Source organism: Pezoporus occidentalis, unplaced genomic scaffold, assembly GCF_034315485.1.
Source record: "Pezoporus occidentalis ecotype Australia unplaced genomic scaffold, CSIRO_AGI_Poc_V1 ctg114, whole genome shotgun sequence".
Lineage (NCBI taxonomy): Eukaryota > Metazoa > Chordata > Aves > Psittaciformes > Psittacidae > Pezoporus > Pezoporus occidentalis.
This window is the reverse complement of record NW_026912929.1, coordinates 1261007-1287379: the sequence shown is the minus strand read 5'-3', so window position 1 is coordinate 1287379 and position 26373 is coordinate 1261007. Positions and strand designations below refer to the sequence as shown.

Below are 26373 nucleotides of genomic sequence, written 5' to 3'. Positions count from 1 at the left end.
GGGCGCCGCGGGACGCCCGTGCCGGCGGGAGGGGGGGGGCACCGGGACAGGGACCGGGGTCGGGGTCGGGGCTGGGCCGCAGCGAGGCGCAGATCTTCCCCCTCAACCCCGCTGCTTCCCCGCCCCCGGCGCGGCGGGCACCGGCGGCGGGAGGAGGCGGCGCCGGGATGCGGTGCGGGGCCGGGCGGCGGGCGGGCGCGGCGGCGAGGGGCAGAGCCCGGCGGGCGGCGGGGCGGCCCCGCTCCCCGTGAAGAGGCGGCGCGGCAGGGCAGCGGCCGCCGCCATGCAGCCGTCGTACCGGGCCCCGGCGTTGCTGCTGCTTCTGCTTCTGGCCGCCGGTGAGTGGGGGCTGCTAGGGTTGGGGTCGGGGTGGCCGCCATCCCTGCGGGTTGGGGCGGGCCGGGCGCCGGCAGCGGGTGTCGGTCCCTTCCCTGGGCACCGGGATACCCGCGGGGGCCAGGTCTCCCTCTCTCGACCCCATCCCTGGGCAGCCGCGGCCCGCCATGTGTCTGCTCCCCGGGAACCCCGCGGGAGGCGGGTCCCCATCGTATCCCCCCCCACCCCGCCGGTGATCCCCGGGTACCGGGATCCGTGCGGGGTCCCCATCTCCCACCCCGGAGCTCTCCGTGGGTACCAGACGCTGACCCTAACGGAGCATCGGACCCTTCGGAATGGCTGGTGACAGCCCCGGGACCCCCGGGGGGTGACAGCCGAGCCCCAGGCTCCCGGTATAGACGGGTGCGGGTGGGCTTCACCCCGCGGGGCTCCTGCTTCGGGGATGGGGCACAGAGCGCTGGTCCCCGCGGGGTGAGGAGGGGCATCACCCTGGCCAGGGCTGCCCCGAACCCGCCTTCCCTTGCACTGATGCCTCCGTCTGGCGTCGTGGTGATTTTGCGAACAACCGCGAAACTGGCACAAAGGAAAGGGGGAACCGCAAATTGCTCCGCGTTTCCCCAAGAGCCTCCTCGTGTAATTGGGAGACGAGGTGGGGTGCCAGGGAAAAGCAAGGAAGTGCGGGCATAATTGTACTTGGAATGGTTGTGAAGGCTCTGCTTCTATTTATAAATAGTCTGGGGAAATTGTCCAACAAAGGGATCCCCTCAAAGACCCGTGAGGCTGAGGCTGCTTTTTTCCTCCCTATCCTTTTTGTCCAGGATTGTGCTTAGCGTGGAACAGGAGTTGAGAACGGGGACATTTAAAGAGTGGGGGAGTCTTTGTCTTGAGTCATCCTGGCAGTGAGGGGAGGGCTGCTTTCCCAACCAGCCTCTGGCTTCCAGCACGACCGAGCTGTGATACGGTGACATCCAGCCCCCGGCACATCTCTTATTACCCCTATCTCCCCAAAAACCTTCACAGAGGAATGTGTCATCCTCGGAGCTGCTCTGTCTGTGAGCTGTGTGCACGGTGCCTTGAGCTGTTGACTGGGGCTCCCTAAAGAGAAGGGATAAAGCCTTTTTAGGATTGCGAACAATAGTGGGCTTAAAGAGCAAAATGGATCAGAAAACCTGTTGGGGTTTGTGCCAGTGCTCCATGGCACAGAAGCAAGGAGCTTTTCCAGAGCCAAGCAGGCAGCCAGTTTTGTGGCTTCCTCCAGGGAGGTTGTCCACATTAGGGAAAACCTCGGGCACGACTGGCAAAGGTCCTTTAGCCACATCTCAGCAAGAGACCCATGTCCCCACCTTCAGCTGGGGTTGCGTGTCCCCACCTTCAGGGTAAGGTGCATGGGGGAGCTGCTGTATCCCCACCCGAAAGGGCTGGCTCTCTCCCCATCACTTGAAAGCTGCGTTTGCTCTGTGGAGGAGGGAGATGGACTTCGTGGTGGCTTTAAAAGGACCATGGCTGACGGTGCTGTGCTGGTGGGAGGGTGTCTTTCCTGTTCTGCTGAGGCTGCTGGAAACTTTCTAGTGCTGCTGCCCAGCTGGTGATGATGTGGAGGATTTGGGTCCTTGGCTTCCCCTGTGACTCTGTCTGCTCTCCTGGCACAGAGAGCTGTAGGGGTGGAGGTGAGGGACAGCTCAGTTCCTGCTGAACAGGGGATGCTGGGGCTTGTGGCAGCTCTGGGGGCTGGACTCAGTTGGCCACACATCCCTGGACACCTGGATCCCTGCCTGTGCAGGAGGTCAGAAGCGGAGATGCAGCCTGCTGGGAATGTATACATCAAGCCCTGTTATGTTAGTAGCTCTGCTCAGCGGTTTAGGATCTGATCCAGCCTGGAATAATTCAGTGTGCTCCAGTGCTGAAGGATGGGAATAGTTAAAACCTGAGAGTGAGCTGGAGGGTCTGAGTGTGATTCCTGGGTGCTTCCCAGGATCGGGAGTGGGATGGGCTGAAGCGGGATCAGGACCCATCAGGCTGCTGGGTAGCACAGGTCTGCTGGCAGAGCATCTCTCCAGGCTCCTGGGTATCTGAGCCTCTTTGCTTTTGCACGTAGGAAAATGATGTGGTTGAAAAGAGAGGGAGAACAGAGGGATTTGGTCTCTTCCCTCTTGCTGTCTCCCCAGGTGCTTGTCTGCATGTGGGCTATTGAAGGCTTTTTTTCCTCTTCTGCCTGCTTAGGTCCTTGTTAGTGTTGTGTGAATGAGCCTGTGATGAGGGAGTATAAATCAGGATGGATGTAAATTCCCTGTAGTCAGTTTTTCCTTGGCCTCTTCAGTGCCATAAGGAAATGTTCATTTAATTATAGGCATCAGGGGTAGAAATAACTACATTAAGCCCTCAAGGGGAAGCTGCCGGCGATGAGCTGCACACAAAAGTTTCTTCCCCTGCCTCAGCGTGGGAAGCAGCTCCGGCATTTTGTGGATACCTGGATGAGCAGCAGTGGAGCATCTGCATCCCCCTGCTGCAGGGATGGGGGCTGTGGGGAAGGGGCATCGTGGTTGCAGTGGGTGAATCCGCTTCCCATCCGTGCTGGCTGCTGAGACACGTAATCCCAGCAGCACAGAGAGGCTGTTTGTCATCCACACGAGCACAGCCCGCGCAGAGGCAGAGCAAGCACATGTGCTGGGTTCTTCAGAAGGCCAGGGATGCTGGCAGGGAAGATGTGCTCTGCCAGGGCTTGCTTCCACCCCTGGTTACTAGGCTTTGGATGTACAGTCTTGTTCTGGGGATAACATTCTACTGTTGGGAACCAGCTCTGCATCCCTCCCTCTGCATGACCCTGCAACCACCCTCAGCTCTCCCTATCCTGCCTGGTGTGTTGTGGAGGTCGACAGGACCCATATGTGTGCCCGGGGACTATCAGACCTTTGCATGAGCTTTTTGCCTAGGGTGCATTGAGATGATTTGGAGACTTGGGGTGAGCCTGCAGCATGGTATGCCAGTGTGTGACAGGGTGGTCATCACCACTGCTGCAGGGGCTGGAGCAGAGTGTAACCATTTTGTGCTCAGTGAGTTTTAATGGCCTTTTGGGATGTAAAAGGCTTCTGTTCTGTTTTGATGGGTGACTGTGTCTTAATGGAAGTCCTTCCAGCATCTGCAGTGGTACTTGCTCTGCCTGGGCAGGGAGGCTTGGAAGATGAAGCAGCCACCAACCTTTATCTGGTGTGCTGGAGGTCAGACTGGGTGCTGTGGGGTGTGTGGTCCAGGTTGGGACAGAGTGAGAAGAGGAAGCACAGGCTTTGTCACAGAGATGTTGTGGAATGCTTTGGGCTTGCAAGAGGGCAAAGGAACCTGTGGGCTGTGGTTTCTCTCCTAGATCAGTGGCTTTCATCCTGTGGTCTGTTAACCCTGGGGGCTGTTTGGAGGCTTCTGGACGGTGACTGAGGAAGGCAGGATCACTGTGCTGTCTGTGTGCAGCTGTCTCCCCGGTGCTGTCTCCCCAGAGGCTGCTGCATCTTCCCCCGCCTGAGCTGGAACTGCCACTGATAGCGAGAGGAGCGGAGCAGGCGCTGCAGCAGCACAGGAGGGAGGTGTGAAGGCTGAGATGATGTGGGGAAGGAGAGAAGGCAAAGAGTCTGGAGCCTGAAAGCAGCAGGGCTGTGACTCCCAGAAGGGGCAAGAACGGCTTGGCTGAGGTGCTGTGACCTGCTTGTGTGGAGTCTCATCTGTGGAGATGGGTGAGCTCCGAGCAGTCCTGATGATACTGATCCTAGTGACAGGAGAACCTGACTCTTCCCAGCCCTGGGCACCTCTGGAGGTCAGGCTCCTGGTGCACATGTGCTGATAAAGGGCACGTCTGCATCTATCTGCTTTTGCAGTGAAATGCCATTTCCTATGGATGTACCTGGGTCCGCAGGCTATAGACGTCCTCTGCTGAAATGCCAAGGGAGCAAATGCTGGTGGTGCTGTGCAAGGTAGTGCCCATTCAGTGCATGCAGAACCTGTAGCCTGGTGTTTGAGCTCTCTGTTCCAGCTGTAAAGATCTGTAAGAGCTTAAAGATGCTGGCACAGCTACTGTGTGCTCTAGGGTCTCGCTCTAAAGAGTTGTCCCATTGCAAAGGCTTATCCAGCTGTGCCTTGTCCCTCTTGTTGGTGCAGGTTGCTAAGTGTATGTGCTCCACACAGACACAAGTGCTTTCCCCATTGCTTAGAGGGAAACTCATCAAGGGCTGTGTGGGAGCTGGATGTGGTTCCTAGGTGGAGCATCCCAGCACAGGTATGGTCTGCAACTCTGAATTAGCACCACATGGGCTTGGTCTGATACATGGACATCCCATGTGCTTCCCTGTGCCAGCTATTGAGGTCTGGGCTGCAGAGATTCCAGGTGAGTGTGGGGAAACCAGCTTGGAAGTCCTTCAGCTGCCTGCAGTTGGGATGCTTTTTGTTATTAAAATTGCTCTATTTTGTTATGTTCTGGGATTGCTGTATTCCATGAAGTGTTCTGCCCTGAGGCCTCTCTCTGCTCTGCCCTGGGCCCTGCTCCCTGGTTCCTCCAGGGATGGAATATCCCTGGCAGATGCTTCCCTCATCTGGTCATTGTCTTTCTGTCCTAACTGATTATCAGTAAATGACCCATTCCTGACCCAGCTGTCCCAGGAAATAGTGTTGTTGGGTAACTCTGGGTTTGGGGTCAGCTGGAAAGGGAGGTCAGCGGTAGCGGGGCCAGATGGACGTTGTTGTGGCTGCCGAGTTGGCAGCACCGAGCTGCTCTGTCCCCCCTCCCTGGTACCCAGAGTGTGGCTGCACCTAAGTGCTGTTGTACAGGCTCTGCTAGTGAGAGATGGATGAGTCAGAGTGTGTGCTCCAGGTGAGTGCTCTTCCCTTCACAGGCACCGTGGTGTAGCCACAGCACCCAGGAAGGAGAGGGAAAACCATCCTTCAGCTGGGCAGACCAAAGGGCACACCAGCCCCTGGTAGGTCAAGCCGGTGTGATGACACCTTGAGGGATGTTTGTGACTTTCCTTGGAGAGAAAACTGAGGTTTGCTTGTTGGTAATTAAGCAAGCAAATTTTCAAGGCAGTTTGACACAGTGGCAGCCAGATCCCATCTCGTCTCCCCAGGTCCCTGCTCTCATTTCAGCTGGATACAGAAACAAATTATTTCCTCTTTCATTTCTAGTCCTGTTCAGTCCTGGGCCAGTTGGGAGCTTTCCACCAGCTGTCCCAGCCCGTGGAGAAGTGACTTGCCTTGTGGCAAAGGGATAATGTGGTTCTTGGTTAATGGAGAACATACTTGGGGTTCTTTTAGCGTTGTTTGGAAGTGTGGAGCTGCTCTTGTTCGCAGCACTTGGGGAGCACTGGCAGATGTGCTTCCCTCAAATTCTACTGCATCCTTTTCATGCTGCTGAGCAAAACTCCCCCATCTGCCTCATCTGGGACCACTGCACTGAACTGCACTGAGCTGGACAGGGTGAGCATCTGCACTTCGCCTTGGAGCTGTGTCCTGAGGGGCCCGTGGGGTCAGCACTAGCAAACCCGGTTCATCTGCGCGCTCCTGGCTGGCTCTTGTCCAGTGGCCTTGGGAAGGTAACATTGCGCTGTTATTCCCTGTGGAAATCACCTCGTTCTGCTCCTTACAGCAGGGAAGCATCTTCTGCAAGGTCAGCGTTGGCTCCACGTGTCGTCTTTGTGGGTGCGCGCAGCTGGAGGGCTAGCAGCCAACGCCGGAGCTGGTTTGGATGCTCCCTCTCCGCCTTTGTTCCCTCCACCTGCCTCTCCCACTTTCCCTCCTTTCTCCCCCTGCTGTGTGTGCTCTGGGGAGGCTTTTCCTCCCGTGCTCAGCCCCAAGGCTGGCTCCCTCTTTAGCATGCGGAGCCTCATCTCCTCCAGGTTACGCAGAGGTGCCGCAAAAATAGAAATGAAAGACAAACGCCCCATTGAAGCAGCTGGCAAGCCCTGGCTCCGTTCCCTGCTCCCTCCCATCTACACTTGCAGGGCTTTATTCTAGTGCTGCTTTATTCCTATGGCTTGATCTGCCTTTTGGAATACAAAACTGGGAGACTGATTGCTGGTAGAAGGGGACTAATCCCCGGTCCTCACCCGAGGAGGAAAAGGGCCAGCCACCCATGTCTTGGGCATTACATTTCCCCTCTCAGCTGTGCTCCCTGCCTCCCGCTCAGCTCAGCTCCTGCTTTCATTCTTTCTTTGCCCGTTGACAGCTGCGTTGAGCTCCTTTATGAGATGCTTGGAAGAGAGGGGGACGGTGGCAAACCTTGGGTGTGCTGTTTGGCACCTCAAGCCTTTGAGTTCTTGCTGCTGGTGCAAAACGTGGTGTCAGGATGCTGTCCAGGGAGGTTCTGATTTGTACACTGGTGCTGTTAGCCTTATGGCATTCAGGCTGATGCTGCTGGCACAGAGGGTTTCTCCAGGCCATTCTCAGCATCCTGTGCCTGTGGGTCAGGTCCCAAAGCATTGTCTTACTCCAGATCCACCCTAGGAGAAACCTAGCTTGCTCAGTCTGTGTCTATTAATGACTCATTCTTAGGGATGAGGTGGTGTAGCTTTATCTTGGGCTGAGGAGAGCATCCTAGTAAACAAGATAATGCAGCTTAGGGGGTTTAACTGGGTAAACACTTGAGAGTTAAAGGAGGGTAAACAGACTCCCAGGATCTGAGCTTCCCACATGGATGGAATGAGCTCTGGGTGCCCAGGTTCACACGCCAGAAGAGGTCTGCTGTGGCAGTGTAGGCACCATCACGTTGGAGCTGGGTGAGCACCACTGGATCGGTGTGGGGACTGCCCTGTCCATGCTGTGCTTGTGCACAAGAAACTCATTTTGACCTCTCATTTTGAGCTGTGGTTTTCTCCGTGTGTGCACAGCTCACAGGGAGCTGTTCCATCCCTGGGTGCTTTGGTTGGCTCCATGATGCTGCAGAACCTTCCTTCCCCTTCGGTACTCTGCCTCTGTTGCCGTTCCCTGTCTGTGGCTGTGCTGGCCTTGGATCAATAGAACAAAATAAATGAGCTGGAGATGTGCTGAAGCCTGACCCAGGAGTGTATGGGAAAGAGTAACCAATATTGGATTGTGCTCAGTTGAGAGAAGAGTGGAGAAAGGTGGAGAGGGTCAGAGCAGGCAGAAAAGAAACCTTGAGAAATGCATTTCCAGCTGCCAGCATTCCCAGGACAGGTTTGGGAATCAAGTGAGTAGCAACTCCCAAGCTTTTTGGGCTACAAGCCAGTGTTGTTGATGAACGCACCAGGGCCAGCCCCTCTGCTGCTGCCCTATAGCTCATCTTGGCACTTGCCCTCATCTGGATTGATCCTTCTGGGATGTGGAGCTGTGGGATGCAGTGATGGGGGGAACCCCAGGAGGTCGCCTGGCCTGTGCCCTTGCCTGGAGGCAGTTCAGCTCTGCTTAAATCACTTCAGGCCACGTGGCTCCAGATCTGCATGCAGCGTCCAAGTGATGTCTCAGCAGTGCTTTGGCAAATCTATTTCTAATACTTGGGGACTGTGCAAGCAGTTCCACACCTGCATTCCAGTGATGCCGCAGTGATGTTCCTCATGGGGGAATTTCTCCTCTTAAGGCATTTCTAATGGATGTTTTTGGGATGTTTGGTGCTGCTTTTGAGGTGGTGACTTCTATTTCTTTTCAGACTATTTGTGTTACTGCCATCCTTGGGATCATCGTTAGCTCGTCCTATGGTCCTCCTGTGCAGGGAGGAGTCTCCTTGCTTTGTGTCCTTGGCTGATTTCATTGTGATGTTCTCAGTTGTTGTTCCAAGGACACTTAGGGAAGTATTAAAGACCAGCAGCTCCAAGGAGAGACCTTGAGGAATTCCACTAATGGCCTCCCTTCAGCACAAGCCTCTCATGTTTTCATATAGCCAGTGCCCTACTGTTTGTTGTCTCAGTTTTCCTGCTCACTGGTGCCTGTTCCTGCCTCTCCTGGAGTTGTATACGAGGCACTGTACTTTGTACTGAAGAACAGCTGGATTAGATCTGCTGCGTTTCTCTTGTCTAGCAAATGAGTTCTCAAAGAAAAATACCAAATTAGCCTTCATTTCAGCTTGTTCAATTAGTTCAGTTCAGTGACTAGTTCATTAAGAGCTGGGAAGCACAGGATGAGCTGAGGAAGCAGGAAAACTTGTCCTTTCCTTCTGATCTATGAATAAAAATCAGCTGAGAGAGGATGAGATCTTTGAGCTTTCATGTGCTGAAGAACAGAGGGCTGGGAAGCAATTGGTTCAGTTCACCCACATGAGATACTTTGCTTGCTTAACAGAACTGTTTTAAATGGAAAGCGTGTTTTGGTAATCTCATTTTTTCCCTTCTGTCTCTGTATTTGTCATGGTATTTATGGGTTGAAGAAAGCCAAGTTCCAGGTGCTGTTCTCTTGCTTTTTGATTGAAGTTCAATATGCATGTGAATGTACCTTGACACAAATCACAGTTAAAGTCTCATCTAGGACTCGGGAGGTGTCAGTCAAACCTTCTAATAGATCAAATGGAGATAACAAGGCTGTAATTGGTGCAGGAGGAGTGTGAAATGCAGCCTGCCTGCCTGCTCAGTGTTCGGTCGCTGGTTGCTGCTGGCATCTGACTCCTTACCTGTGACAGCCCTTCCTTATGGTAGCAAAAACTGTGAATGCAAAATGCAGTTGAACTCAATGACTTTAATAGATTTCCAGCCTGCTGGTTTGAAGCATGATTGATATTGGTGATGTAATTCTGTTTTACATCAGTCCCCCTGCATATAATACAGCTGCGGGTCAGGAGCACCAGGGTGAAGTCATGCCTGGGTGGCAGTCAAGTAGGAAACTGTCATTGACTTCACAGTGCCAGGATTTCCTGGTTTAAGGAGCAGACATTCCACCTCTTCTCCAGGATGGTGTTGAACAACCCCATGGTGCTTCCAAAGAGGCAGAAAGCCTTAGAGAGGGTGAACCTTCTTTGTACCACTAAAGAGAGGGGCCCCGGGCTGGGTGGCTTCTGGCACCAGCTCCTCTTGGATGTGAACACTCTTCATGGTTGTGGATGTTTCCCAAAATACCCCAGTTTTCCTCATCGGCTCAGGGCTCAGCCCATCTGCAGGGCAGGGTACCTGCAGGCTGGGCACAGCAGCTTGGCTTGGCAGGAGCAGAAGACAAGCACGGTGGGTATCACTCCTGTTTCTGATATGGGTTTACTCATTGTACAGGGACCTTGCACCTCTGCCTTGCCTCCTCGGAGGAGACAACCGCTGATGGCCTCACGTCGACGTCCCTGCTGGAGTTTGCCGTGCTGCCCCACCTGGAAGCCATGAATTCCCATGAACGAGCCAGCCCGGAGCCTGTGGAGCCTGATCTTACCCCTGTCTCTCTGCACGCTGCCCCAGGATCGGGCTTTGCCAGTGAGGAGAATGAGGAGTCCAAGATCCTACAGCCCCCGCAGTACTTCTGGGAAGATGGTGGTGAGCTCAATGACTCCAGCCTGGATTTAGGACCCACAACAGGTAGGTTGTTTTGAACCCATTCCTCCTCCCCGTGCTGTGGGGTTCGAGGAGGCGGAAGGATGCAGGGATCCATGCTGCTTTGACACAACTCTCGCTAAGAGGGCCTGAGATTAAACGTCAGCTCTATTTTCTCACCTCAGTGCCTGATGTGTCCCCAGTGAACCCTGAGCAAGCATAGGCTTTAGAAACCAAGTTACAGCTGAGCCTTTATTCCTGAGCTCCTATGGGCTGGGAGAAGTACTGCCTCCACCTAGCTTCCCATTGCCTCGTGCCCTTCTTTCTCTCCTTCCCCCTTTTATGTTCTCTTCTCACTCCCTTCTTTCTATTGCTGTCAGTTAAGCGCAGCCTAAAGGTCTCAAGATCAAGGCCATCTTGGGGTTTGAGTCAGAGCTGGCTTCCCTTGGTTAAACTCTGCTGTCCTCACTCCATGATTTCGGTGGGGATTTGACCTTAGAGCAGACAGCAGGTTTGTCCCTTATCCTATTGCCTCCCCTGTCCTGTTTTCTTCCTGAGGGGACTCATGGCCAAAATGAGCTGTGTTAGCATCTGCGCTTGCTTGCCAATGTGGGCTGTTTCTTGAGACCCTTGAGCCCCCCAAGCCCCTCATTGCTCTCAGGGGGAGGGATGGGAGGAAAGAGGAGGAGGAGCATTGCAGGGTTTCCAGTATCTTAGGAGATTATTTCACAGTGCTCCTGCTCTTAAGTGTCATGTGGGGCACGTATTAAGTGCTACCCAGGGGCCAGGCTTCAGCCTTATCACTCCTCCCTTACCTGGCATCGCTGCCTCCCTGCAGAGGGTCCGACTGAGGTCTACAGTCAGAAAGCACAAGCCTTGTTTATCATTGCTCCTGTTTCTGTGACCTTAATGAAGACCTCGCTGAGGGCTGTGCCTCTGGCTGCCAGCTGGGACACGAGACATGTTGTGTAGGGCAGGGGCCATCCCAAAGCCCTTTGCTCACCAGTGCTGCTGCTGAACTCATCTGGCTGTGCTCTTGCTGCCCTGTGGCTCATGTGGCCTCGGGGCACTTACGGTCTTGGCCATGGGGAGCTGTGCTGGTGCTGGGGTGGATGCTGCAATGCTCCTACCAGGGCATCTTTGGGCCGTGCTGTGGTTTAGCCCCTCTGGTGCATTGGCAGCGTGCTCAGCAGCACTGTTATTTGCGTGCCAGCGGGCACCTGCGTGTGCTCAGGCCTGGACGTGACTTGGAGGCCAGCGTGTGCTTGTGCATTGAGAGGAGCCCGAACCAACCTCGCCTCTTGCACGTGCCTCCTCCCATCTGCATGCACAACACGCTCCCCTCTGCTTCCGTCCTCGCCTGCAGTGCTTTCCTCCATGAGCAGATGTACTCTTTCAGCTGTCCTCTGCACATACCCTATGCAGTGCCCAGCTCACCGCTGCTGGGCTTCCCAGCACTGCCTTTACCCCTGGCCATTGCTGTGGCTGGAGCTCGTGTCTCGGTGATGTTTCAGAGCCATGCTTAATAGAACAGTTTGAATTATTCAAGAGCTGGGAGCACATTTCTCCTTAAAATTTAATTAGAAACCTGCTGTGTGTCATTTTACAATGAAGGATATTGCAATAGCATCCCTCAATTGGACAGCCTTCTCCTGCACGAGAGGTGCACACAACGTGCTGCGTGCATGGCAGTTTCCATGCGATGCCTGGTGGAGCTGTGTGATGACATCTGTTGGGTTATTTTCAATGTATAAATCCATTAAACAGTTTCAGGCAGCTGCTGTTTAAGAAAGAAAAGCTCATGGTGTAAGTTTTCCTGTCGTGGAATTTCTCTGGACAGCAGTGTAGTCTGGTAGAGTTGGTAGCTCTGTCCCAGGCACAGATTTGAGCCCCTGTATCAATTAAGGCACAAAGCAGGATTGTGATAGTACTGGAGAGAAAATTCCCTGCTGTGAAAAGAGACCTGTGCTGGCTCCTTTCTGTGTTTGGTGCCTGGAATTGGTGGCGTTAGGCCAGATCTCCTGAGATTTCATAGAATCGTGGAACGGTTTGTGTTGGAAGGGACCTTAAAGCTCATCCAGTTCCAACCCCTGCCACGGGCAGGGACCCCTTCCACTAGAGCAGCTTGCTCCAAGCCCCTGTGTCCAACCTGGCCTTGAACACTGCCAGGGATGGGGCAGCCACAGCTTCTCTGGGCACCCTGTGCCAGCACCTCAGCACCCTCACAGGGAAGAGCTTCTGCCTAAGAGCTCATCTCAGTCTCCCCTCTTTCTTTGAGTCACCTTTCTTGTATTTTACTGCTGTAACGTCCTTCTGCAGTCCGTGAGGGGACCCCTCTGCCTTTGTGTGACTCTGGGGCTGCAGGAGGTAACAGCTAATAGCAATCTGCAGCTGCTGCTCTGGGGCTTTAAGTGCACTCAAATATCCTTTAATAATACTTCAGGAGCTCGTGTGGCACCGGGGGCCAGCTGTTGGAGACAACAAACCCCAGTGGCAGGGCACAGCTCAGCCTGGGGCTCTGCTCCCTCTGAATAACCTGCTTCTGCTGGTTTATGCTATGGAGCAGTCATTCTGGATTGACACCAGTGACACCAGCCTGGGAAGGAGCCTGAGATTGATCTCACTCTGTCTGGGAGTGCACAGAAGTGCATGTGTGCTCACCCGTGCACAGCTGCTACCCAGTGGGGCTGCATCTGGGAGAGATGGATTAGCTCTGGTGGGAATGGGGATGCATATCCTTATGGAAAGAAGCAGCATGTGATTCATACTGCAGCCAAGAGGCAAGTCAGTGGAGCTGTGAAGCTGCTGCTTCTGCATCCCACTGCCTTCAGGAGCTTCCCAGCCTGTTGTTTGGGTTTGGCTGCTTTGATTCAGCTGTGGTATCAAACTGGCCTGAGCCACAGATTGATAGACAGAGAGGACCTGCAGGAACTCGCATCTCCCTTCTTGCCACCTTCCCCATCTTGTTTTGCCTGGAGGCTTCCAATCCCCGTGTTCACTTCTGTCACACTGGATTTCCTGAGCAACAGATGCAACATCTCTTCTAGATTTAGGGCTAGAAGGTGGGTGCCATGAGGGCTGCAGGGCCCTGATTGTTAGTGGAAGAATTATATGGTGGCTTATCCATCCTGGGGAGCTCCTTGTTTTGCCCCTGTCTGTGTTTGCCTGTGGCTCAGAACACAGTGCCCCATGTGTTCCCTTTCCAGTGAAGGCTCTAGATTGGGGCATCCTAATCACTAACTGCTGGGAAAGGAGGGCTCCCAAAAGCTGATGTAAGGCTTGTGAATGAAGGCCCTCAGTCCCTCTCCTCCCTTGCCCCAAAACCGAATCTCCAAGGATTGGAGTGCAGCATCACATCTTGTCATGTGCTGGGCTGGCACAGAGCTCAGTTTGTTACAGCCAGGGTCTGCTCCTCTAGCTCCAAGGCTCTGTCCTTGAAGACCAAGGCTTGTCTGTGCTGGAGCTATCAAATCTGGTATCACAGATTGGTGATTCACTGGGATGGCATGTGGTGATTTGGGGGGGTGGAATTGTAATCTTTTAATTATTCATAGTAATTAGCAGAAGGGGTTCCCAGCAGAGCATGGCTGAGGGGTTGCAGGTCAGACAAGTTAGAAGGATGGCATTCAAAGTTTTCTGACCAGCTAAAGGGATAAAATCTCTTCCATCCCTAACTAATATAGTGAGGTTCCCTTCTTTCTGTGAGGAAATACTTGCTTCTGGCCAGAGCCATCCCAGCATCTCTCACCCTTACTGAAATCGGCTGCCTCTTTATCCAGACTGACAGCAAATCTGGTGTTCTTAATAGCATCTTCAGCCCGAGCACTAATGAAATGAAGCACCTGGTAAAGGCTGTCTGCATAAGGAGCTTAGTGCTGAGCAGCCGCCTGCCCCAGCTCAGCTCCTGGATGCCTCTTGTTTGTGCCTTGGTTTAGTGCACACTCACACCTCAAGTGATCAATCCTGGGGCGAGCCACCTCAACCAAGATGATGCTGGCAGAGGCTGACCTGTGAAAAAGGGTTTCTCTGTCTTATTCTGTCGCAGCCAGCCCTACCTGGCTCTGTTTGGGTGCCTGGTCTCTACCTGGAGCCAATTCCAAGCGTGATAAGACCTAACCACTTTGCTACCATGGGGTCTCTCTTTTAACTATAATCCCTCTTGTGTGTGGATCTGTCTTGGAGTCACCGATACTACCTTCTCCTAGTTCTGGAAGATGAGGCTGTTAGCCCAGACCGGCTCAATTCCAGCACCAGTAATTGCATTTTGCCTCTTTGAAATCCCCCCGCAGAGTAAATCCAGTGGAATACATCTCTTTGTAGTAAGCCTCCCTGCTCTATACTGCAAAACAGTGAGCAGAGCCTGCCTCAGAGCTGGCTGTGTTACAGTGCACCTCGCACTTCCCCAGGTTAGCATGTGCTTCAGGAAGAATGGTGCTATTGAGCTGGGGGGGGGGGGAGCCCAGGAGTGTTCATGTCTTTATTACAGTGCCTTGTGGTTATCAGTAATTCAATCACTGGATAACATGATCTTCCAGTTTAATCCAATCAAGACCTTATGGTCAGGTTGTGTGGACTAAAACCAGGGAGGATCACCCTTTTTCTGCGCTGTCCCAGTTGCCAGTAGTGCAAATAGAGGGAACCTTGCAGGGCAGCAGCTGAGAGCAGGTTTTCTGAATGGAGGAGCAGCAGAAATGGACTGAATTAACAGCTGGCTGGGAATCTGCTCTGGTGCAGAGCCAAGGCTCGGCCCATCTGATATCGGGGAAGTTCTGTATTGATTCTGGGGGAAGCAGGACATGGCCTGCCCCTGCAGAGGTTTGGAGCTCGTGTTCACCTCTCCCAGGGCAAATCATCTCCTCAGACAAAGGGAATGCATTTGTGTGACCCAGCCCTGGGCCTGCGAGAGATGCAAAGGGCAGGACGTGGAGGGCTGTGCAAGATGCTTCCTTTAGAGAAGAGCCTGAGGGTCTTTGTAAGAGAGGTTGGAAGGGAAAAGCTGGGGAGGGGGACTGGGGGAGGCAAAGCCACTTGGATGCTGCAATATGAGCAATATCGCTGCTGGTGGGAAGCACTGAGGGGTGAGCTAAGGCTGTGACGGCAGAGAGGTGAGGTGGAGGTGTGGAATTTCAGATGGGTGAGCCAGCCTCCCAAGGGGATGGGGTGACTGAAGCTGCCCACTGTGCTCATCTGGGCCGTCCCTGCTAGACTGGAGATGCTGGGACAGGTTCCGAGCTGTCCCCCTCTGAGCATCATGGCATGGATGCTCTCTTGTGTGTGGCTGGGAGGGGTTTGTGGCGTTTCAAAGATGCCCAGGGTGATGCAGGTTCTGGGGCCAGGGAGGAGGATTGGGTTTGCTGTGCTTTTGTTTCTCTTCCTTAGTGTTTCCCCTTTAGCTAGTGGCTGACTCCTGCTACCACCCCATAGCTTTCTGAATCCCACCTGCAATGAGTCTCTGGGTCCCAGCCTGACTTCTGACACTCAAAACCTCACCTTACACATGCCACATATCAAAGCTGTTATTTATTATTGTCTCTGAAAATGCCTGAGGACAAAAAGGAGTGGAGAGAATGAACAGGTGGGTTATCCCTAGGGAGAGTGGGTTCACTGGGATGTGCAGGACGTTGTGCTGCACTTGTCAGATGGGATTGTTCTTTTTTGTGGCAAGCTACCTGCTCTTAGAGGGTCACTGCCATTGAACCCCATCTGTGGCTGGACACATACAATGGGGCCAGCTCTCTGCCTTTCTGGGTTCATGGTTACTTGGGATGTGACATGAAGTCCTTTGGGTCTCATTTTAGATTACAACTTCCCTGCTGCATCTCAGAAGGCCGGGCAGAAAGGGAACAGGACACGGGTGAAGGACAGCTGGGCACCAGCCACTGTGCAGCCATCGGCAGAGCTTGTTGATCCCGACTCGCGTACGCCTTTCTCCAGCACCCTGGAGGAGGAAGAGGGGCTGCTCCCCATAGAGCACCCCAGAGGAGGAGTGGAGAGCTTCCAGACCTCTGGGCCAGAGGTTACATCTGCTGAACCCATGGGCCAAGAGGACTCCTTCTCCATTCTCTTTTCCACAGTCTCTGCCAGGCCAGGAATTGTGACTGAGGCAGCCCCAGGAGAGCAAGAGGAGGATTCTGTTTCCGCAGGCTTAGACCTGGGCAGCAGCATGGGACCAGGTCTTCTGCCTGTGTCCTCTGTGTTTTCACCTACTGTTGCTGCAGGGTCTCCCAGTGATTCAGAAGAGTCCTTTGAGGTGACAGCTGGGGACACGTGGGCTGTTGGAGGAGCAGACTCGGAGCTGACTGTGACTACCACAGGAGCAGAGCTTGCAGAGGCCACAGTGGAGGATGACGGGGAAGAGCTTTCATCGAGAGAGGAGGTCTCAGAGTACACAGTGGGGTGGGAGCTGCTGGAGCCCACGGTGCTAACTGAAACGGAGCAGACAGTGGAAACACTTGTGGGGACACCCTCTCCTGCAGGCAGCTCCCCGCACACCCAGACTTTACCTGGGAGTGAGCAGCACCACACTTCATCTGCATCTCCATGGGACAGGGCTGATGAGGCTGTGCTGGATCCCATTTGGAATGACACTGAGCCAGCCACTGAGACTGCAGCAGCAGAGAGGAGCTTGGCACCACAGGCTGGGGACTCCCGCATGGCCATGCTGCCCACAGAGCTGCCCTGGGACTCAGCACAGGTAACACTAGGAGCAGGGAGTGGGTGCGAGGTTTAGTGAGGATAGTTGGGAGTGTCCCTTTTTGGGGGGTGTTTAACCCCTTAAACCATACCCACATCCCTAAGTCTGGCTGGTGGATGTAGCTGCTTCTGTTCACCCCACCAAAACTGGGTTTTGGGGTGAATTTTCCACAGTTTTGGGTATCCATCCTCCTGCTCCTCCCAAGCAAACTGCTGCACAGAATCCTGCTTCTAATAAACACCTGCCCTCTGGGGCATGCACAGCAGTGAAAGCTCCTTGTTTCCTCAGCCTGCATTATTGGAAGTGTCAGGACAAAAATGGCCCTAAGGATTTCTGGAAAGGGAGTGAGAAGGGAGTGCTATTTTTGCTGGTGCTGCCTGCAGGGACCAGCTGCAGAGCAGGGTACAGCAATCTGTGAGGATGCTGGGCTAGGAGAGCCTGGGGGAGAGGAGGTGTGAGGTGAGCTGCAGTGCCTGGATACAGCAACCTGGCAGCTGGTTGAGGATGGACACGCAGCAGGAGCTGGCTCTGAGAAAGTACCAGGGAATGCTTTTAATACTGCTTTCTGCCCCTCAGTACCCAAGTAGCATGAGCAGGTGACTTAGTCCTTCTGTGCATCCTGTCCTGCTTGCAGAGTGCTGCCCTCTCTCCTCAGTTTAAGGACTAGAGAAGCTTTTGTGTTCAGTGCTGATCACATATGGAATCAGGCTGCAGGCTGGACAGCTTTCTACTGAGTGAGTCCTCCTCCAGTCTAGAGGTGGAAGGAAAGTGGGCTGTGGCAAGCTGGCATAGTAACCTTGTCTTGCCCTGTGTGCTAGCACTGAAATGGTGATTCCTCCTCAGTACAGAGTTACACCCTTTGAGAAGTGCTTCTAGGGGGTACATCACAGCCCCTTGGCCCTGTCCCTTGTTTCAGCAGGAGAGCTGCATTCTCTACCCAAACCCAGCTCTTTGTCTTGTCTCTCCAGGTGATCTGCAAAGACTGGAGCAACCTTGCGGGAAAGAACTACATCATCCTGAACATGTCAGATAACATCGACTGTGTAAGTCAGCCCAAAGACATTCGATGGCAGAGGGGGAATAGGGCTTGGGGACGTGGAGGCAGGCGCAGCTCTTGCTGTCTACTTTCACTACAAAACATTCTAAATCACGAAATCTCAGCTTCCCTGTAGAGGCTGTGGAGAGAAGGGGAGGAGGACAGAAATGTTGCTGTTCTCCAGAAGGGAAAAGGGTGGGTGGAGAGTGATGATTTTGCTCAGTCTAGCACATGTCAGTCTCATACTGGAGTTTTGACTCCCTTGTGGCTGCTAGTCTCTGCCATCAGTACCTGGATCGTCATGAGGTCTTTTAACATTGCACCTCTTGCCGACGGGACTGAAGTGCGATTCTTCTTCCCTCCTCTCTTCCTCTTCCTTACCCTCCTTCCAAGATATACTAATGTCTTCTGATGGCTCAGAGGAATGGGGACTCCCCATTTGCACTGTGAATGGTTTGGTGTCAAGTAGCTTTCACTAAATCTTCCTTAAGTGCCTCTTCTCCCCACCCTGTTATCTGTGTGTTATCTGGGTCTGTTCACCAGCCACGCTCTGCTGATCCACTGCTTGTCCATCCATCCCCATAAAGCCACGGTTAATTCATGAGCTCAGAGCCCCTTGTGGGTCCCTTTTAAAGGGGCTCGTTCACCTCTGCTGGGCCTTTTATCAGGCACTCAAAAACCTGTTGTGAGGGGCTTGGGGTCAAGGTGCCCTTCATAATTCTAGGCAATGATTATGAGCCTGACAGCCTGAGACTGGAATGTTTCACTGGGGAACTATGGCCTCGTGTGTCTGTGCTCCTGCTTTCTGCAGCTCCTTTGCTTTGGTTCCTGCAGGGCAGTTCCTGTACACCCTGCAGGATGCTGACTGCTTTGAGGGGAGATGAAAAGTCAATCTCTTCTTGACTTAAGCAAACCAGTTTGAAGAGTTCTAAATATCTCTGCTACAGTTCACAATTGCAACTCGGATTGAAAACCAGAGTCCTGCTGCCCCATTTCCTCTATGTCCCAGTCCCCATTGCTCTTTCTTCTGCCTCTGTGGTTAATTAATGCAAGTTCATTTTGTCATGTGTGGTACCTTGCTTCCCATGGTCCCTTGCCCTTGTGTTGGTTAAACCAGTGGAGGGGCAGAACTGGCAAGCAGATGTGCAGATGTCTCAGCCAAATGATGCCTTCACTATTGAATCCTTGCTAAAAGAAGACAGTGCCAGGGATAGGCAGGGCTGAACTGGTTTTCTACTTGATTTCACGTTTCAAAACAGATTTCTCTGCCAAAGATTTGTGCTGTCCTCCCCTTTATTCAAAGGGACACATGTTAACACACATATTTAACATGAACATCACTTTGTTCCCTGCATCCCATTACCACGTTCATGAAGTTGGAACCAAGCTCTTCTCCTTTCCAATGGTGTTGATGCAGTTTGTTTCCTACCCATGGTAACTTGCTCAGTTTGGGCAACTCACCGATCCTCTGCTTGTACTTTCTGTTTCCTGGTTTCCATACCTGAGCCCTGTGGTGGTTGGATTTCCAGGGTTGCAAAGGGAGAACCTACATTGCGGGTGCTATAGTTCAAATTAGTGTGAAAGGGGATTCCTCACATTTCCTGTTCTGATGCCATGGATCATACAGGAATAGGTAGTCACTATTCCTCTGAGCCATCAGAGGAACATTTCTCTGTTTCATGTTTCCTATGTTTTGATGATGATCTGGTGCAATACCGAGTCCCACTGAAAAGCAGAGGGACCGGGACGATGCTTAGCCCCTTCCAGAGAGTTGCACCTTGGGCTTTAACACTCTTCATAGTGCCAGGCTCTTGCCTCCTGCAGGGATGATGTCTGTATCACTGGGTTAAGCTGGCAGCCCATTTATCTTCCTAATGGGCTCTGGGCAAGGGAGTCACTTCAGTCTCTCTCTGGGCACATCTCCCATTCCATATCCCTGGGCATTTTGCCCAGGTGAGGACTGCAGGATCTGACCCAGCAGTGGTGCCTGGCTGCGCACTGGGAGGTGACCTCCACATTGGCTTATGTGCATTCAGTGTCCTTTGAGCTCCCGTTCCTCCACCATGGACAATTTATCAGTGCTCTGCAACCTCAGCTTTGCCCATCACGTCTCACTTCTGTCCTTGGGCTCTTGGGCTGAGCTGCTCCCCCTCCTCTGCATCACCCAGAGCAGAGCCAGGACCTGGCAGCCCGGTGCTGCATCCTCTTGCTTCCCATGCCCAAACCACAACCCGGTGAGGTGAGGGCACTGTGATTCAGGCCCCAGTCACTGGTGTCTCTTCCAATTAGGCCATTTTGGGCACAGGCCTGTGCCTGCCCTGAGCGCTTCGGATCGCCATGGCAACAGGAGCTCTCCATTTTATTAATCAGCTGCGTGGCCCTCATGTTGCCACGGCAACCAGAGACAGGAATAGAAACCCAGGAGTGGGAAAGCAGCAAAGGAGCAGTCAAGGGGTGGCTCGAGCATGTTGTGGGGCTGAGCGGCACCCGCTGCATCCTTCTTACCATAACAGCACCTCAGCACCCCAGTGAGCCAGGGGACCTGGGCTTGGCACTCTGTAGGGTGTATGGAGACCACAGGAGCTGAGGAGAAGGGCTGATGCATCAGGAGATGTGTGTGGGTCCAGCGTGGGATGAGCAAGGAAGCGCTGGACCAGGTTTAGCATTGCTTTTGACCATACAGTTGTGCCAGCCCTGTGGTGCTGCTTCTGCCCCATCCCCACCATGTGGTCACCAAGGTGCCTTTCCTGCGGCAGGAGGAGTTTCGGCTGGAGAAGGGTCCCCAGCTGCTGGCGCTGGTGGAGGATGCCTTCTCCAGGCAAGCGGATGGACTGCAGGACCGCTGGCTCATCTCTCTGAGCAAACCCAACGAGAACGACAAGCACTTGCTGATGACACTGGCAGGGGAGCAGGGTAAGTGCTGCAAGAAGGAGCCTGCAAGACCTCCATCCTGCTGGGGATTTCAGACTGATGGGTGCATCTGAGCTGCACTGAGCTGAGCAGCGCTGATCTCTTCCTCTCCTTCTTCACAGGTGTCATCCCTACAAAAGATGTTCTCATGGCACTGGGGGATGTTAAGAGGAGCTTAGCAGAGGTAAGAGCCTGTCTGCCTGCCTCCATTTGTTAAGACTAGCTATACAATTAAAATAAGCAACTTGAAAGCTGGGAGCATATCTCAGCCTAACCGAGTGCAGGCAAACAGATGAGTCAGACACTTGGCAAACTCTCTTCTCCACTCTCTGGTAGCTGCCAGGCCATCAAATGTCTGCTCCCATTAAGAGAGTAACTATGGGTTATTCCCTCCTTGCTTTTCTGGCTTGGCTGTGAAGCTGCTTTTCACACATTCGTTTTGTTGGGATACTTTGTCTCATCCCTTCTACGCTATTGCCAGTGGCAATGTGGGTGCTGCAGAGCCCCAGATTGGGCCCTGCTCACCCTACAGCTGATTTACATGCACTGGCTGCTCTCAGGCTTTGCTAAAGAGGTGGGAGAGGTGCCTGCACTAGATGAGACATGTTCACACACTTTCTTCTGCAGTGCCAGGGTCTGCATTTCACTCCTTTAGACAACAGTCTACACAAGGGCAGGCAGAGGAGCAGAGGTGAGGGATGCCAGGCTCCTCTGCCAGCTGCCTCTAGCCCTCATGTATTCCCTTCTAACGCTGGGCGGCTTGGAAGAGGATGGAGATGAGGTCAAATTAGCCCCATGATCTCGACTTTGGCTCTTAGGGACATGTAGGCACCAAGGGTTTTATTCTGCTTGGATTTGTTACCCTGTTGGAGTAATTTTGCTGGTTTTAGCCCCTTGCTGGCTGTCTGCTCCCAGGTTTTCACCTGACCTATCAAACTGGAGCAGTTAGGCAAAGTAAATGAAGTGCTTGGTGTGTATTGCTTGGCTTACACCAGAGAAGGTGCAAAAAGCCAACCTGGTAGAAACTGGGTAACCAAAGTATCATCAGCTGGAAGTGTCCAGGAAGGATTTGTGTTGGTGCAAGGTGTGATTTGCCACTGTGCCCCTATGCAGGCCTCCTTGTCTTGCACATAGGTGTGATCCTTGTGTAGGTGGTCAAGGTAAGATGATGCCTACTGTCATCTGCTGATGTGCCAGCTTTCAGAAGATGGTGTTCTATTTAGTTATGTGCCTTCTAGTCACGGAAGCCAGTGTACATCCTGACTCCCCAGTGCTGGCTTTTAGTTCTTCTGCTCGCAGTGGTGGTCCTGTACTTGGACCCTGGAAAGTCTGAACAGGATCCCATGGGATTTACTGTATCCCTTCCTTCCTTCCTTCCTTCCTTCCAGATCGGCATCCAGAACTACTCAACCACCACGAGCTGCCAGTCGCACCCCAACCAGACACGCAGTGATTATGGGAAGCTCTTTGTGGTCCTGGTGATCATCGGCTCCATCTGTGCCATCATCATTGTATTGGGGCTCATATACAACTGCTGGCAGCGACGCCTGCCCAAGATGAAGAACATGGTGAGCACTGGATGAGCAGAGAAGGTGGCTAAACTCTTAGCTCTTGGGATGGAGGGGATTGGGAAGTTGAGGGAGGTGGATTTCCCCTGTCCACTTAGCTGGATACACTGCTGGAGCAGCAAGGAAGCCCATTCAAGTGCAAGAGATTCAAAGCTGTGCTCTTTGCCACTGCGAGGGCTGGGCTAGGGGTAAATGTTCCTTTTTGCACTGACCCTGCAGGGTCCCTGGTGGCCCTCAGAGCCTGTTGTGATTGTGCTCCTCAGCAGCATTAAGACCTGTCCCCCTTTGTCTCCATTTGTGTTCCTCACAGTCACACGGCGAGGAGCTGCGCTTCGTGGAGAACGGCTGCCATGACAACCCCACCTTGGACGTGGCCAGTGACAGCCAGTCGGAGATGCAGGAGAAGAAGCCAAGCGTGAACGGTGGGAACACCATCAATGGGCCAGAGAGCTGGGATGTGCTCATCAACAAGCAGGCGAGCGAGGACGTGGATGTGTTTGAGGAAGACACGCATCTCTAGAACAGGAAGGGAGGGAACCACCCGCTCACATACACTTGTCTCTCTCCTATCTTAACTGATGGACCACGGGATCAGGTGGCTTCTCAGGAACTTCTTAAAGGCTTGGAAGAGGTCAAGTCTTTGTGGAAGTTTTCCCAGTGGAAGTCCTGAGCCTGCATCTGAGGCTTGGAGCCAGGAGGATCCCTGACCAGAGGGAAGCGGGAGGGGTGGGTTTGTAGGTCTCTGTGTGTGTGTTCCTATCAGTAGCACCAATGCTTTCATCGCCTTTAAATGCACTTACTGTAGCTCTCTGGTAGTGGCTGAGAGTGGCTGGGCTTGAGAAGCAAGGTGGAGCGGCTGAATCTGCCAGCAAGAGTCCAGCTCTGAGAGTAAATTCCCTTTGGGAGTGCAGCTGGAGTTCTGGCAGCCAGATCCTGACCTTGAGATCACGCTCAGTCCCTGCAGGTGCAGTAAAACCTCTGCATTCCAGGTGGAGGGGAGCCAAGACTCAGTGAGGTCCTGGTCAGAGGTTGCCTTCCACAGGTGAAAAGAGGTTTTGTAGTGCTCTAGCGCTCAGCTGCTGGTGAGGTGAGCTCTTGATACTGGGGAAAACATCCTTCTGTTATCTCATTTCCCCCCCACACCACAGACAGCCCCGTTCCAGCTCCCCAGCTGCAGGCTGAGTGTGCAGAGTTTGAGCACTTTACCCTTGCTTTGACTGATTGCAGAGAATTCAGTGCCATGGAGCAGCATCTTAGCTGGAAATCTGCTTTAGGTCAGAGAGTTGCTGGGAAAGGTCATTTAAATGCCTCTTTCATGCAATAGCCTGTGAAATGAGCAGCAAAGTATCCCTGTGTGTCTCAGTTTTAGAGTCCACCCCTGTTTTCCAGGGTAGTTTGGTTTCAGTGGGTCTTTTTGAGGTACATGCAGAATATTGGGGCTTTTCAAAGGGAGAGAAGTAAGAAGTCAGACACAGCTAATTTTCTGGTCCTTTTGTTTCCTCCTCAGCATCCTGCCCTGGGTGGGTGGGGGTGTTTATTGTCCCACCTGTGTAAATCGGGGTAGCATCTTTCAAACCACTGCATTTAAGCAAGCCAAAAAGCCAGTTCGGATGAGATGAGATCTAAGAGGTCCCCAATGAACCAATTGCTCAGGAATGCCTCAGGCAACTTTGAGGCTCCAGCTCCTCCCTGAAGATGTGTAATAAAAGGCACGTGAATGCATAATTGTTCTCTGAGCCCTGCCTAAACTCAGAACTACAGTGGAGCCCGAGATCCCAGAACGTTTCTCTTGTCATTGAGGGACTGAGGGGCTTGCTTTGGTCAGATGCAGCAGTATTCCTCTGTTAGGTGATGTGTGTACTTGCTTACTGCAAGGTGCAGCTTTGCCTTTGGTCTTTAAGGGAGCCTTTGTACAGAAAGACCCCAGATGTGCAGCCTGATGCCGAGCCTGTAAATCTATCCCTGTATGTACAGATCTTTTTAGCATGTTCACCCCTGGTGTGGGTGCCTCAAGTCAAGGTACACAGTCTGCTGGTTCATTCTGCATAGCGCTTTGCATGCAGACTGAATCACAGATCACCTCGATGGAGGACCACTTTGCTATCAGTCTCTTAGGGATTCATGAAAAGTGACAATAGCCTTTGGTTTCCTATCCAGATTCCGGTTTCCTATCCAGATTCCAGTTTCCAGTGGTTTTATCCCACCTCCACACCTTTCCCTGTGTTACGTAGGAGACGGTGATCATCAGCTCCTTTTGGATCTTGTTAGTTGCAGCGATGCTCAGAGGAGTTCCTTTTCCCCCCCATCAGCTGATAAAGGGGGACAGTCCATGGATATGGACATCCACCCAGTGGCCCTTCTCTGACCACCCTGGTGGCTCCTGCTGAGCAGGATGGATCTGTGCAGTGGAGCTGCCCAGGTTCAGTGGCTGTGTTGATGGCACTTCGGGGCTCACAGGATTAAATGCGAGTTGTTGTTACAGTACAAGGAGTTCATTAAAGCATGGAGTTAAGGTTTGAGTTTGTATAGCACTTAACATAATGAGGCCCTTAGGCACTGTCACCATCTCAGTGTTTCTAAGTCAAATAATCCTCATTAAAGATGTTTTTAATGCTCAGTGGCTATTAAAATAATAATGCCACTGATAGATGTGAATCAGTTCACCCACAAAACACTTCTTTGGTGCCCATTATCACCAGGAGCTGCTTTGCTGCCCTGTTTTCTCTCCACTTTACTAATCAGAGAGACAGCAAGGTGCTGATAAAGCAGTGCTGGGCTTAGCACCTCCTGATCTGGTGTAAAGTGCTCAAACTTTAAAGAAACCAAGGGGGCTTTGTGGGTTTATTCATAAACTACCAGATTCTCCTCATTTGCTCTTCCAGCTTCTTATGGCCTCAAGTTTTGCAGACTGTGGAGCTCTCTTCTGTGTCCAGAGCATCCAGGTGATCTTGAGAGTGTCCAAGGGTGGCTGTCACGAGGCTGCAAACACCTTTCTGCTGTCTCTGACAGAGTGCACCCGGCTGTATGATCTCCATTTAGCCCTGGACATCCCTGGTTAATAGCATTTCACTTTAGTCTGGTGATACTTTTCCTACCTTCTTCCTCTGTACCGTGTTTTTGCACTAGGCAGATCTTGTTAAGTCGATTGCACTGTTGTCCCTCTCCCCCAGCCCTGCAGAGACGGGTCATCCAGGACCTGCGGGCTGGGGAGCACTGTGGAGCCCGCTCCCTCTTGTTGTTCAGCGCTTGGGTTTCCAGCTCTGCGCAGGGAGGATTTAAAGAGAAACTTTGTCTCAGCGTTTGTAACGGGAAGCTTTTCTATCACCTTCATGTAGTTACACTTCTTTTTAACAAAAACTGTCAAAGCTGGACTTGGAGTGGTGTGCCCGGCAAAGCCAGCCCTGAAGAGCCGTGTTCCTTCTTGGACATCACCGTGTGGTCCCATCGGCCAGACGTTAGATCGCACTGACACCTGGTGGCTGCTGGGAGGTGGAGACGGAAAAGAAGATGGACAAAAAGGACTTTTTCTTTCTCTTTCGGTATTTGATTCCTGTGGTTTGCCCAGGCCTGTTGCCTGCTTTATTGATGAGGGGCTTGCACCAGGCTCCTGCGTGATGGTTTATGTGAGGATATCCCCGTATGCAGAGCAAGGAGATGGGATGTTGTTGCCCACATGTCTAGAACAGCGCCTGTAATGTGGAGTCCATCATGTGCTGGGGCTTTGCATCCTGCAGAACACCGTAAGGATCCCTCCAGACAAAGGGTTCAGGGTGAAACGGGTATGTTATCATGTGGATTATTGCAGTATGACCGTAGAGCATTGCAGCAGGACCCCACTGCAGCCACTGCCAGCAGCAGCAGCTCACCCGCTCCAGCCAGTCTCCGCAGCCACGCAGGAGCACTTTTCCTTCACAGAGGGTCTGGGGCAACTCAGACAGTCAGAGACAACATCCACATCATCTGTGCTCATCATGGGAGCCTCGTGGGCTCATCCCGGCCAACAACCAGGCTCCCAGCCCTTCTTCTCACCACCCTCATTCCTGCTGGACCCAGACATCTGCAGGGCCTGCCCACTGCTTGGGATTGCTGCCGGGGAACACTCACAAACACTTGCGTCCGGCCCTGGGAGCGACAGGGTCGTGGTTTTGTTTTCTTTGCAATAAAACACACCTCCTGGGTGGCTGAACACTGCCCCAGCCCTGTGCTTTGCTTAAGAGCTCATGTCTGCCCTATCCGTTAACACAATGTTGGCCAAGGTCCCTCGGTTCACCCATGGGCTGTGGGAAGCTGTTTTCCCTGTGGGGTGACATCCTATGTCCATGGGTGACATCCTGGTGTGGATGCTGTCTGCTCTATCCCCATGGGGCCAGCCCAGGACCCCTCTTCCCTGCTAGGGTGGCT

The 26373-nt window shown here is 53.0% G+C and overlaps 1 protein-coding gene across 1 annotated transcript; it reads left to right on the top strand.

The window, feature by feature from the left end:
* The first annotated feature begins 195 nt into the window (after positions 1-195).
* PODXL2 (podocalyxin like 2) lies at positions 196-26163 on the top strand. Its single transcript, XM_062636705.1, has 8 exons — positions 196-338; positions 9516-9809; positions 15563-16458; positions 17427-17501; positions 20251-20407; positions 20527-20588; positions 21793-21972; positions 22283-26163. Exons 1-8 carry the CDS (start codon positions 284-286, stop codon positions 22490-22492), a joined length of 1929 nt encoding a protein of 642 aa, XP_062492689.1. The 5' UTR covers positions 196-283; the 3' UTR covers positions 22493-26163.
* The last annotated feature ends 210 nt before the right edge of the window (positions 26164-26373 follow it).